Below are 15,269 nucleotides of genomic sequence, written 5' to 3'. Positions count from 1 at the left end.
CTTCACTTGTAACTGCTTCCAAGTTAATTTTTAAATCAGTCAGTGAAGAGATTGATGTTCCAGATCTGGGTGTTTAAAATTCTTTTGATCCTGACTGCAGCAGATAAAAATACGACGATTAAGCTCGAAGAACAGACAATCAAAGAACTAGGTTTCCAAACTTTCGTGGTGAAATACTGACAGATTGAGTCACCATCATGAAATTCCTTCAGTTTCAAAACAAAAACTGAACATGTTTTTCAAAAAAAGGATATTGTGAGAAGTCAATACAAAGGGAATTCAAATCTACTGAACTAACAAAATGCTTACACCTATGTCTAACCAATTTCTTGACACTTTGGCCAGAGCAATATTCCAGTGAAAAATTTTCAGCTGGAATTTACCCCCATGTGCAAACATGATTTTTCACTAGGGGCGCACTTATACACTCACACCATACCCTAACACTTATGAAGCCCAGTTCAATATGGCAAACAATGGGGAAGCTAGGAAGTTAGATCCAACATTTTGATTAACAAATCCTGGAGAAGCTGTATCAGGAGACTCCAATCAATGCCTTGCAGCTCATGCTAGTGGGGGTCTTCCATGCTTTCATCACAGACGCTACTCTATATTTACTCAAATCACTTGAACTAATTTGGAATTATAACTCAGCAATTATGTCATTGTGAAACCAATCCTACAAACATTTCCTCCTCATATGCAATATATCTGACTTCAGCTAGACAAGTGCTTTCACACAAATGCCCATTTTCCTCATACAGAACTTCAGCATTGCTGAAAATTCATTTTTATTGAATTTTTATACCTTGTACTGAATGATATTTTTTGGAAAAATATCAATGTAAAGCAAAACTCATTTTTAAAATACCAATTTTTGTAAATTCATCATAAAAGGTGGGAATCACTGATGAGGTCAGCATTTACTGTCCATCTATAATTGCCAGAGAGCAGTTAAGTGTCAACCATATTGCTCTAGGTCTAAATCACATGTAAGCTAGTACAGGTAGGTATAACAGATGTCAATACCTGAAAGGAAAAAGTGAACCAGATAGGTATGAACAACAATGATAGTGGCTACTCTGAATTCAACAAAAAAAAAATCCAGGATAAAACATAAATCCCTGACATGATGGGATTTGAACCTATGACCCAAAAACATTTGCTTGATGTTCTGTATTACTAGCCCAGTGACACAATCACTACATTAACCCATCCCCTTAAATGATGATTCAAAGTCAACTGGCAAGCTTCATTTAAGTTTAAGCCAGATAGGTTAACTCTGATCAGCCAAGGGGTGGCACAATGGTTAGCACTGCTGACTCTCAGCGCCAGGCACCCGTAGTCAATTCTAGCCTTGGATTACTACCTGCGTGGAGTTTGCATGTTCTCCTCACGTCTGCATGCGTTTTCTCTGGGTGCCCCTATTTCTTTCCACAGTCCAAAGATGCGTAGGTTAGATGGCCTGGTTATGTGTCTAGGGTCGGAAATGGTACGGTAGGGGGTGGGTCTAGGTGGTATGTTCTGCAGAGGGTCAGTGTGGACTTGATGGGCTGAATGGCCTACTTTCACACTGCAGGGATTCTTTGATTCTAAAGCATTGCTCTGAGAAATGAATCAAAGAAGGAATGTCACTTTTTTTGAGTTTTGTGTATATCCACGTTCTTTTTGTCCGCAAAGAATAGCACCCTGCAGTTTTTGTCGCGACCAGTACACCCAACTGCACTATACTGCGAGCCTGACTGGCAATCTTAAATTCGTTGTCAGATCAATTTTGATTTAAGCAAGATTATTTTCAAACTCTTGAGCAATTATGGAATTACATCTGATGTTGGGCACTGCTTTTGGCAAGCATGTGCTCATTGGGTGCAGGCGGCAAAACCTTCAACAAAATATCTTTTTCAGCATTACTTGCGCCATTATTCTAAACTATGGATTGATAAAAATGACATCTTTACCAGTTTGATTCCAGTAATCAAGTTGTTTGACTGAACTCTAACAGATCACTAAAGCATTACAAAACAATGTCTATTTCCATACTCTGCCAAAACTCAAGTGGCCACAACACAACACAACACAAATCACTCATAAGTGAATAATACCATCAAGTTAGAAGACAAAGTTGCTAGAAGCGATGACTTACAATATCCCAAATGGTTTGAATTCTGCATGTTCTGCTGCAGGGCAACAATCTGTGATCAACAGTGGAAAAGCATATAGAACCTAACGTTAAGCAGAAAAGTTAAAAACAAGTAGACCATCTAACCACCCATGTGAAGTACAACAAACTACTTTGCTGTCATGGATGAAATATGGAGATTTAGACAAGTTGAACTGAAGTAGTCGTATCTAGCTAGATGTATTTTGAACAAAGTTGCAGAAATGCAAACACTAATCTTCAATAAGAAAAGCTAGCATGATAGAGGATTACATATTTTTAAATTATGAAAATTAAATTCTCAATGCAAATATAATTAACAATTTCCAAAAGGTCAGAGATGGATCCTTAATTGTTCTTAAAACGGTCTAATTAAAGCAGAATGATGTCATTCTACATAGTTACAATTATGTACACGGAATATTATAGACCAGATCAAACTCCTTCCAAATACATCTTATTTAAAGTCACGTGTAAGGCGTTGTGTTCTAGATACAATTCAATTAGTTCAGCTACCAGAAACAAAACCTATTTCACTTTTACACGACAGTTTAAAAAAAAACAAAATAAAAAGAAATGGCTTCCCTGTAACTATCAAAATGCTCAACAAAACATGTATTAACTACGATTAATTAATTGTCCCAATACAGGAACAGCCCATAAACAGACTTTTGGCAAAGACAAATTCATGAAAATAGATAGTCTTACATGCAATTCTCGCAGCAGGAAGAGAACCTCAGCTTTTAGATGTAACAGACACAGAGGAATAAGAGCTTCTACATTCAGCTTCAAAAGTCCAGTAACCACTGCTAAATCTAAAAACAAACCTGCTCCTGTGAGGAGCTGACAGAGTAGTTGAGGTAGGTAACCTTGTATTTCAGTGAGCAGTTCAAGTGTCATAACATTCAAAGCTATGGGCCTAGTGCAAATTTAGTGTAGCACTGGCCAGACAGGCTTGATTGGCCAATTTTATTTCTGAACTTCTGTTCTGCATGCAGAGATGATGATAAGGCAATTAAAAACAGGGCTGGTTGGACGACAGTGGAGTTAGAAAATTGGATTACATACAAAACGGCAGCAAATGAAATGTCACCTTGATAAGAGAAGAATCCAACTAAAATCTGCAAAGCAGAGTGGCAAGGCCACAGCACAGAAATACAATTAACAGTTATCAACGAAAAATATTCCAAAGCTCTTTGAATAGCATAGCAACATGCAACAGATTTTACGGAGGACAATCTCAATAATCCAAGGAAAATTAATAGCCATTTGAGTAAAACTGGTCTAACAAAAGACAGCACAAATCTATTTAGGGTAAACTTGGTTCAACTAAGTTGATTCAAATTTTTGATCGACTAATCGATGGGGCAGATGAGAGAGATGCAAGTGCTGCGCATGTACATTTTCAAAAGGTATTTGATGAAACACCACATATTTGGCTTCAATCTTACGAACAAGCCTAAAAGTTGAGAAATAAAATTGACTAAAAGACAGAAAAATTGTGGCTGTTGTTCAAACTGGTTGGAAATTTATACAATCATGTTCCTCAGAGTTCAGCACACACACTATCGTCATTTTTGATCTCAATTAATGGCTTTGATTTGGGGGCTCTATTTTGTACATGAGACAGATTAACTGAAATGGTTGCTGTGATAGGAAGTGACAGTTTCATAAACCAATGGAAAAGTTAAGACCTTTCTCCATAACAGAGAAGGTTAATTAGAAATTTTCTAAACTGTGATGGGTTTAGATAGAGTCGATCAAGTACAACAGATTCTAGTTATGAAAGATTGAGAATCGGAAGACATAGATTTAACGTGATTAGCAACAATACCAGAAAATGAAAAGGCAAAAAAAAATTGGACGGCTCTGCCTGATAAAATAGAAAATACTGTTTGAATACTAACTTTCAGAAAGGAACCAAATAAATATTGCAATAAAGTACTGCATCGAGTTGGGGAAAGATGAAAAAAAATTTGGAGTAATCAAATTCCAAGTAGTTGGCACAGACAAGAACGAGATAAATAGCTCCTGTTGCACTGTATCTGTCTATGCATAATTTACACTGGAGTTAAGTAAAATACAAATCCCCAGAATTCCAGGAAAGCAAATGTTAAATTTAAATTGAAAAATACAGGAACATGGAAATTCAGATACACATCAACTAGGTTCAAAAATTCCTATGTTTAAAAAAAAGGGCTCAATTCTACAAGATTACAATCAAAAAGCAGATGTTATCTTCAACTCAGATCTGGTCTCATTACCAAATGATACAAAAGCATTAGGAGGAACCCAAACAAGATTTATTAGAACAGTACAAATTTGTCAAGTTATATCCTTTATGAGAAGAAATTTCTCATCTTTCTGAAATGGGTGACCCCCTTATACTGAGGTTATGCCCTCTGGTCATAGATTCTCTCACAAGGGTACCAACCTTCCCCAAACTAATCTGTCAAGTCTCCTAAGTATCTTTTATGTTTTAATAAGGTTGTATCTCTTTTTTTTGAGTTCTAGTATGTACAGGCCCAATCTAATGAATTTCTCCTCAAAAAACAGCCCCTCAATAACTGGCCAAGTGAACCATTTCTGGACTGCCTCCAATGCCAGTGTATCTTTCCTTCAGTAGGGGCCCAAATCTTTTCATAGTAGTCCAGCTGTGTTGTCACCAGTGCCTGACATAATTTTAGCAAGTGGTCCATATTTTTATATTCCATTTCCTCTGAAGCAAAGGCCAACATTGCATTTGATTTCCATATTACCCGCTGAACTCAAATACTCGCTTTTTGTGATTCATGCATCCCAAACCTTGTTCTGTAATTTTCCGGTCTTCCTCCATTTAAAACATTCAGCTCCTCTATTCTTCCTGCCCAAGTGCATAATCTTACATTTTCTTATGTAATATCCCATCTACCAAGATTTTGCCTACTTGCTTAACCTGTCCAAATCCTTCTGCAGATTATTTATTTCACCATTACCACTTGCTTTTCCAACCCGTCTTGGGCTGCCCACAAACTTGGCTACAGTAAATTTGCTTTCCTCATTCAAGTTTATTAATATAGATTGTACACCATTGTGAACCCCAACACTGCTGATTTCCGTGGCACTCAACAAGTTACAGGTTGCGATCTTGAAAATAACCTTTCCTAACTCTGCCCTCTGCTCATCTGGCAATGCTCTGTACGTGTTAATATACCACCTCCAACACCTTATCAAGTGTCTTCTGAAAATGCTAACATGCCACATTCACTGTTTTCCAGTTTATCTACACTATTTGTTATGTCCTCGGCGAATGAGCATAACTTTGTCATTTACCATATCACCTTTATCAAGTCATGCTGACTCTGTTTGATCATATCATGTATTTTTAAATGTTCTGCTATTACATCCTTAATAATAGAGGGCTAACATGTTCCAAATAACAGATCCAAGGGACTTTTGATCTTTAGTCCCGTTAGCTTCCCTAGCACTTTTTCTCCAGGTGGTGGTTTTTATATTTATTGCCTCGTCTCCTTTTGATCCTTGAATATGTAGTAATTTCAGAATACTTTGCATTTTTTTTTTACTGTGGAGACTGATCCAATGTAATTATTACAACTAAATAAAAACTGAAAGAACTGTGAATGCTCTACATCAGGATCAAGAATAGTTCTGAGAAAGGGTCACCAAACCCGCAACGTTAACTCTGTATTTTCCTTCACAGATGCTGCCAGACCTGCTGAGCTTTTCCAGCAACTTTGTTTTTGTTCCTAATTATTCCGACTCCTCTGCCAGTGCCTAGATTTCTATTATTTCTCCAGCCTCATTCTCTTAAGGGGCTTTTGTTCACTGACTTTTCTCTGCCTTTTTATGTACATGAAGAATCTTGTGTTGTCTGTGTTGATATCACTTGCACGTCTATGAACAAAGTTTATTCTCCCTCATTTTGTTTGATTGTCTTTTGTTGGTTTTTAAAACTTGAACAAGACACTTGCTAACTACTAACCTTTTCCACATTATGTTTTTCTTTCACTGACATCATCTTTAACGTTCCTAGAATCGTCTAACTCACTGCAATATGTCTTTGCTGTGAGCCATGAACTATTTTCTAAAAACATCTGCTCCTATTCCTCAAATGTCTTTGCTGCTCAACACCAGCCCACTTCAGTCAGTTTCGCCCTCATTCCTGTATAACGACCCCTTTCTCAGCATCACATAATAGCTTTCAATCTAAGTTCCTCCCCTCAGACTGAACTGAACGCTAAATGCTACAATGTTCTGGTCATATTTCTAAGGGGATCTTTCACTCTGACATAATATTAAACCTGCTTCATTATGCATTACCAGATCCACAACTGGCTGATTCTGATCCTTCACTTACTTTAGGAAACTCCCAAATAACACTAAAAATTCTTTCTCACCCAATCTAACCAATCCAATCCACATGAAAATGAAAATCATGTATGATTATCGTACTGATTTGGTTACATGCCTGCAATACCTCTTGATGAATTCTCTGTTCCAACACAGAGGTACTGTCAAGGGGCCAATTGACATTCAATGTCTTCATTCCATTTTTATTTCTTACCTTCATCCCCTTCAGATTCATGATCATTCCTTGTTACTATACTTATTCCATCCCACACTAATACTACTAGTCCACCACAATTTCCTTCCTGTCCTTTCCAGAAGTCATATACTCATGAATATTTAGTCCAAACTTTGATCTCTTTTAACTATGAATCCGTGTTGGCTACAATATCATAGCCTTAAACCTATTGTGTTGCATTCATTTATTGTATTCCAAATACAGCGTGCATTCAAATTATTAATTTTACCTTTCAAGCTATTCTTTACACCACCCTATCTCCTGCTCATTTTCAATGTTTGTATACTCTGTCTCAGTCTGGGTGTCAAAGTGTAATGGTCATTTTCCTTGCCTCATATCCATACGTACCCTTGAATTCACTTATTAACTGGAGGATGATATTGATCTGATGCCTGATAACCATGCAACCATTGCTTATTGGAGTTGGTACTTTGTGATGATGAGGTAATTATCCAAGTGGTTACTTTGTATTACTTCCATATCCTCCTCTTTAAGCCTACATTTCCCCTTTCCCAAACCCTCCACCAATCTAATTAGTTTAAAGCCGCCCTCTACAGTCCTAGTTACCAGCCTAGCCAGTAACACTGCCCAACGGCTAAACTTTGTACACACACATTGTGTTAGGTGGAGCATTGACAAGTCAAGACATCATATTTTAAAAGTTGTCAAACCTGCACACAAAGAATTTTTACCAAATAACACAAATGCAAGTTATTTTTACCAAATAACTTGCATTTGTGGGTTGCCAGTGACATTGGCTAGATTCATTACCACTCCCAGTGGTCACTGGAAACTAGGTGCAATGCCAACAGCAAGATATTTCAAGTATTCATTCAGAACTAAATAGATAGAATTGTTATTCAAAATATGTAGAGGACCTTATGGGAAGATTTAATGTGATAACACAGCAAGTTAGGTCATTTGGAAAACATTACACAAATAGGATGGTGAAAGCAATTTGCATTTCATCTTTCAGAAAAGGAACGGATGCAAGTGAAGAGAAAAACATGAGAGATTAGGAGGTAAAGTCCAGCAAGTGGGGAAAACTGGGAAACTCTTCCAAAAAAAAAACTTATTACAGGCAAAATGGAGCAAATCTCTTCCTACACTGCAAGATTCCATTCAATGAAAATGGCACAAGAACAGGAACAGTGGGATTAAAATATCTGCTTTCAATAGGTGCACTGCTATATGCACGAGCAACATGACCCAACATTAAAAATCATCTTTGAAATTACCTCATCATCACAAAGCACCAACTCCAATAAGCAATAGTTACATGGTTATCAGGCATCAGATCAATATCATCCTCCAGTTAAGTGAATTCAAGGGTAGTATGGATATGAGGCAAGGAAAATTACCATTACACTGACAGCCAGAATAAAGTTTAAACACTCAAACAGTGGAAACCATGTTATAATGCAGCAGTTTTACTAAACTCCCAAGAAAAACATAAGAGTGGTAAAGCTAAGTGGACAAAATTGTCAAGTTTAGCAAAATCCTTGGAAAACAAAAACCAACTAGATAACTTCAATTTCAAACCACAAGAAAAGTCACACATTAAAGACATAAGGTCTGGGAGTAGATTTTAAAAAAAGGTCTAAGTATATCAACCTCAGGAAGAAATACAGTCTGTAATGCTCACTGCCATAAAAGACAAGATGAATCTCAACTTGAAGATTCTACAGAATAAGAGTTTCAAATTAATTGAAAATTCAGAAAGCACGTGAAGATGAATTATGAACGGTAGAAAAGCAAACAAGCAAATTAAAATAACATGCAAAAGTTGGTTAATAAGATATGCTGAAGGCTTTCATTGCTACCAAGAAAGGTTTTCTTGCAACAAGTTAGAGAAGACAGGATCACTCAGTAAAGACGGCAGATGGAAAACTTGCACTGAAATCTCTGGGACGACCCTTTGATTCTCTTTGCGTGTCATATCAAAATGCATTTGGCTCACGACTGTCCTTCAGAAAAGGCAGTCTGCCATCCTCACCTGGTCTGATCTATATGTGACTCCAGACCTACAGCAATGTGGTTGATATTCAAATGCCCTCTAAAAAGGCCTCGCAAGCCAATCGCTACAAAATGTCAAAGAAATGAAACAGAACGGATCACTTGGCATCAACCCAAGGTCCAGAAAAGTCAATGGCAGAAACAGCCCTGTCAACACTGTAAAGTCCTCCTCACCAATATCTGGGGGCTTGTGCCAAAATTGGATGAGCTGTCTCACAGGCTAGTCAGGTAATAACCTGACAGTCATACTCAAAATCGCAACTTACAATGGCTCAGGACACTACAATCACCATTTCTGGATACGTCTTGCACCACCAGCAGGACAGACCCAACAGAGGTGGCGCTACCAAGGTATTCACAGGGAAGGAGTTGCCCTGGGATTCCTCAATTTTGACTCTGGACTCCATCAAGTCTCGTGGCTTCAGATGAAACATGGGCAAGGAAACCCCCTGCTGATTACTATATACGATTCTCCCTCAGCTGGTATATCAGTAGTCCTCTACATTGAGCAACACGTAGAGGTAGCGCTGAGGATGGCAAAGGTACAAAATGCATTCTGGGTGGGGGATTTCGACAGTGGCTCAGCGGCAGTACTACAGATCAAGCAGGTTAGATTCTAAAGATCACAGCTTCTAGACTGGATCTGCAGCAGGTGGCGAGGGAACTAACAAGACCGGAAAACGTACATGAACTATTCCTTACCAAACAGCCAGTTGCAGATGCATCTGTCCATGACAGTGTCAGCAAGAGCGACCAATACAGAGTCCTTGTGGAGACAAAAGACCTTCTTCAGGTTGAGAATAACCTCCATTGTTTTGTACGGGACTAGTACTATGCTAAATTGGACAGACTTCAAACAGATCTGGCAACTCAAGGCGGGGTATTAACAGCAGAACTGTACTCCAGCACGACCTGTAACCTCATGGCCCGGTATATCCCCATTCAACCATTACCATCAAGCCAGTGAATCAACGCTGGTTCAATGGACAGTGCAGGTGGGCTTGCCAAAAACAGCACCAGACATACCAAAAGAAGAGGATCTACTCTGGTGAAGTCACCAAAACAGGCCTACATGTATGACAAAACAGCACAAGCAGCAAACGACAGGCAGAGCTAAGTGATTCCACAAAAAAAAAACTGATTAAAGCTCTGCAGTCCTGCCACATTCAATTGTGAACTGTAGTGGACAATTAAACAATTCACTGGAGGAGACAGCTCCACAAATATCCCCATCCTCTGATGGAGCAACTCAGCACAATAGTGCAAAAGGCAAGGCCGACGCACCTGCAGCAACCTTCAAGTCAGAAGTGCCGAGTGAATGATTCAGCTCGGCCTCCTCCAGTGGTCCTCAGCATTACAGATACCAGTCTTCAGCAACGCCACGTGATATCAAGAAACGGCTGGAAACACTGGATACTGCAAATGCCAAGGGCCCCGATAACATTCCGGCAACACTACTGAAGTCTTGGGCTCCAGAACTTGCTGCTTCCTTGGCCAAGCTGTTCCAGTACAGTTACAACACTGGTATATATCCAACATGGAAAATTGCCCGTGCGTGTCCTGTATGTGAAAAGCATGGCAAATCCAATCCAGCCAATTACCACACCATCAGTCTATTCTTGTTCATCAGTAAACTGATAGGATGTGTCATCAATAGCGCCAAACAGCATCTGCTCAGTGACGCTCGGTTTGGGTTCCGCCAGGGCCACTCAGTTCTTCATCTCATTACAGCCTTGGTTCAAAAATGGATGAGAGAGCTGAATTCCAGAGGTGAGGCAAGAGTACCAGGCCTTGACATCAAGGCTGCATTTGACTGAGCGTGGCCTCAAGGAGCCCTCACAGAACTGGAATCAACAGGTATCAGAAGGCAAACTTTCCAGTGGTTGGAGTCATGCCTGACACATTGGAAGATGGTCGTGGTTGTTGGAGATCAATCATCTCAGCTCAGAGACATCTGTGCAGGAATTCCTCAGGGTAGTGTCCTCAGCTCAACCATCTTCAACGGCTTTATCAATGACCATCCCTCCATCATAAGAGTAGAAGTAGGAACATTCACCAACAACTGCACAATATTCAGTACCATTCGTGACTCCAAGGGTCACCGAATCCAAAACGTAAAGATTTTTCCTTCACAGATGCTGCCAGATCTGCCGGGCTTTTCCAGAAACTTTGTTTTTGTTCTTCAGATACTGAAGCAGTCCACGTTCAAATGCAACAAGATCTGGACAATGTTCAGAATTGGGCTGACAAGTGGCAAGTAAAATTTATGTCGCACAAATGCCAGGCTACAGCCATGACCAGTAAGAGACAGACTATCTAACCACCACCCCTTGACATTCAATGGCATTACCATCACTGAATCCCCCATGATCAACCTCCTGGGGGCTTTATTGTCCAGAAACTCAACTGGGCTCACCACATAAATGCAGTGGCTACAACAGCAGGTCAGAGGCTCTGAATACTGCAGTGAATCACTCACCTCCTGATTCCCCAAAGCCTGTCCATCATCTAAAGGCATAACTCAGGAGTGTGATGGAATGCTCCCTACTTGCCTGGACAGGAGCAGCTCCAGCAACACTCAAGAAGCTTGACACCAGCAAGGACAAAGCAGTCTGCTTGACTAGCACTACATCCACTAGCATCCACTCCCGCTACCACCAACATTCAGTGGCATCAATGCATACTATCTATAAGATGCACTGCAGAAATTCACCGAAGATCCTCAGACAGCATCTTCCAAACCCAGAACCACTTCCAGCTAGAAGGACAAGGGCAGCAGATATGTGGGAACACTGCCTGCTTCAAGTTCCCCACCAAGCTACTCACCAGAGTTGGAAATACAATTGCAGTTCCTTCACTGTCACTGGGTCAAAATCCTGGGATTCCCTTCTGAATGACACTGTGGGTTAACAGTGGGCTGTAGCAGTTCAAGAAGGCAGCTCACCACCATCTTCTCAAGGGCAACTAGAGACAGGCAATAAACGCTGGCCAGCCAACAACACTCATCACAAAATGCATGATAGTACCTGTTCTATGGCAATTTATAGATTCATAAAATCACTACACTGTGCAAAGAGGCCAGACGGTCCATCAAATCTGCACCAAGCATCCAAAGAGCACCCTAACCCAACAACCACCATGGCTAACCCACCTAGCCTGCGCATCCCTGGACACTTCGAATAATTTTGCATAACCAATCCACATAACATAGAACATAGAACAGTACAACACAGGACAGACCTTTCGGCCCACGATGTTGTTCCGAACTTTTACCCCCCTAAACCAAAGGTCTATCTAACCTCCACCACTACCTTACACTATCATCCATATGCCTATCTAATAGCCATTTAAATGCCCCTAATGAGGCTGACTCCACTACCCTCTCCGGCAATGCACTCCACGCCCCTACCACTCTGAGTATAGAATCTATCTCAGACATCTTCCCCGATATCTACATCCTTTCACTTTAAAACTATGACCCCTTGTAAAAGCTACCTTCACCCTAGGAAAAAGTCTCTGGCTGTCTACTCTAGCTATACCTCCAATCAGGTAACTGCAACTTGCACCGTTTGGTGATTTGCAACTCACACAGAAGATAGTTAAATAAATGACAGAGACCTGCACTACAAGATGATGAATTTAATTTCACCACTGACTTAACCTCAGCTTGAATTTTGAAAAGGAACAAACATTGGAAGATTTCAGTTTCAAAGTAATCTAACAATCTACTGACAGTGGAATTCTTCTACTTTCAAACTATGAAATCTTCAAAGAAAGCAGAGGGAAGGTAGCTGGTAGAATTTCAATTCATTTAATAAATCTAAAATATAAAGCTGATTTCACAGTCACCCATTAGTGAGAATTGCTGCAAAAATCACAGCTGACTCAAGAATCTCTCTCAGGGAAGGAAAGCCATGGTCATTATCAGTTCTGGCCAACATGCAAATCAAGCACAGAATTGTGTTTGACTCTGGCTTATTTGAGTCCATTCACTCAGTTCAAGAGCAGTTAGAATTAGGCCACGTTATTACAAAGAACAACTAATAATAAATCTCCAAGTATTGAAAACTAACCCAAATATGGGACTAAGGCATCCACAACCAAGGTAGTAAAATGAAACTTTTACACCCGAGAATAGCTGGAGTTAAGAATGCAGAGGATGATGGTATACTTATGGTTGCCCGTTCAAAAAGTAAATAAATCAAGATTGTCATCTAAGGGAATTGCTCATGAAGCTATGAATAAAGCAGAGGGTGTTTTAACTTTTTCCAGAAGATTTGTAGCTCGAGTCATGGTTGAGTTTGTACACTTGCTCGCCGAGCCAGTGTGTTTGATTGCAGACATTTCATTACCCCACTGGATAACATCATCAGTATACCTCCAGTGAAGCGCTGGTGTTCTGTCTGGCTTGTTATTTATATGCCTTGGTTTTGGTGGCATCACTTCCAGTTCTGTTTTTCACTAGTTTGTACACAATACGCTAAGTCTGGATTTTGACTAAGTAGAACTAAAATCTTAAGGCGTTTTAAGATGAAACAAGATATCCACAATTCTTTTTCAAAGGTTAACAGTCTATAATTGGATTGTATGTATATGTACTCCATAGCACAGAGTTCCTAAAAAAAAAAGGTCGAGGCAATTCACACTACCGTAAATCTCAGACCAGTACCATGTGTTAGCAGCCTACCTGGCAAACACCCTTACTATGGGCCAAACGGCCTGTTCCTATACCGTACTGTTCCAAGGCTCTCATTAGGCTCAAAAAATTGATGCTGTTTTTCTCTCCACAGATGCTGCCAGACCTGCTCAGTTTCCCCAGCGTTTGATTTTTTAATCCAGATAGATACGTGCTGACTATAATCTTAACTGCCCTCTATACAGTTAGGGACCGGCAATAAATGCTGGTCTAGCGAGCAACGCCCACATCCTGTGCCAAACAAAGAAAATTTCCTCAAGTTGTCTCTGGTTCCTTAGCCAATCACCTTAATCTGTCTAAACAACCCTTCTCTACAGTCAGACCCAGAACTCAACATAAACACCACCTTCTTCAAAGGATAAACCAATATTTTAAAAGACTTTGCAAAACTGAACATGACATGAAAGCATGAAGTCTATCACAGGGCAGAGGGTGAAAAACAAACTGTAGAAAAAAATTACAATTAATCAACAAAATGTCACGGAAAACGTTTCAGTCTAAGTGTCATATTTTAAGAACAAATTTCAACTGTGTCAATCTCATCTTGTAAAAAGATAAAATCTCCATCTGACCTATTTTATGAACTTAAGAACACATTATAAACAGAAAAAAAATCACTTACCTTCATTTATTTTTGACATATCCACATTAGCATTGTTAAGCTGTAAGGTGGCTTGCAAAGCAGGAAGTAATTGCCTCAAAAGGTTTGGGTCCTGTAGTAGAGGAGGAATAGGCGATTGAGGAATAGGTGAAACAGGGACAGTAGATGTGGTGGCTGATGGAGTCTGAGAAGCAGGAGTCATTCCTGACGATGACGACGAAGGGGTCGCACAAGATTGAGAGGCTGATTTGTCCACTGAAGCTGTCTCTGAGGAAGAAGTGGGAGGTGAAAATGTTAAGATGTAACAAACTGTAAAAATAATTACAAGAAAACTAGAGTCTGGAATAATAACTTTTCCCCTCTGTTCCAAAATAATAACCACTTGATGCTCCCAAAAACTCCCTTGGATACTAGTTTGAAGGGACGTTATGGATTGGGATCTCAAAGTAGCAGCTAGTTCTTGGTAACATCACATGCTGTTTTGTTGAAAATTTTAACCAACATCACCCCACTGGCCTGCTAACATGGCTTTATTCAATGAATAGTGATCTCAGAACCCTGGCCAGCATCGCCCTTTCATTGCACCACACATCAAAGTGAAAATCATACATGAATTCAAGATATTGCTTCATTTAATAGACAAGCTTCAAGGTGGAGAGACTTAAATGGCAAGAGAATCACAACATGAATATCAGTAAAACATTCTTTATTCCGCCCCCAGAACTGATGACCATCTTGCTTTTACTTTTGATATATAATTTTTCATGAATCACAATACATTTACCATAGATGAAACATTTCACTTTCAAGCCAACTAGGGATAAAAATCAAAAAGTGCAGTCTTGTCAGCATCCCCATTACAAACTAAAACAAATGTTTCATGCAATTTTAGCGATTACACTAACCATTCAATTAAAAATATTAAATACTCGTGTCTTCACTTTAACACAGGTGACAGGAAAGACTGTGATGCATAATTTTACCCAACTCAGTAGTAGGAGTTCAGTATTGTTTCATCATTATTCAGTGAAACAAAAGTGGCAGTGAAACAGCCATGAATCAAAGATTACGTTCACATGGGAGATGGGGTTTTCCCGAAGTCAAATGAAGGAACTAGGTGCCCATAATCTTAGTTCCTCACAGCTAAGCTAAGAAACATAAGCACATTGGGTTACTAAGAAGGAACTGCTCCAACAAGTCCAAGGGTTTTAGT

The 15,269-nt window shown here is 39.6% G+C and overlaps 1 protein-coding gene across 2 annotated transcripts in view; it reads right to left on the bottom strand.

Annotated features, from left to right (window-relative positions):
* The window catches only part of waca (WW domain containing adaptor with coiled-coil a), a 128,424-nt gene that overhangs the window by 58,829 nt on the left and 54,326 nt on the right, over positions 1-15,269 (bottom strand). For both annotated transcript variants that reach the window (XM_048562661.1, XM_048562671.1), the window contains one exon: positions 14,078-14,323. In XM_048562661.1, the coding sequence (XP_048418618.1) occupies positions 14,078-14,323 (246 nt within the window). The remainder of the gene's footprint in view (positions 1-14,077; positions 14,324-15,269) is intronic.

Source organism: Stegostoma tigrinum, chromosome 2 (genome assembly GCF_030684315.1).
Source record: "Stegostoma tigrinum isolate sSteTig4 chromosome 2, sSteTig4.hap1, whole genome shotgun sequence".
NCBI lineage: Eukaryota > Metazoa > Chordata > Chondrichthyes > Orectolobiformes > Stegostomatidae > Stegostoma > Stegostoma tigrinum.
This window is presented reverse-complemented; position numbering and strand designations above follow the sequence as displayed.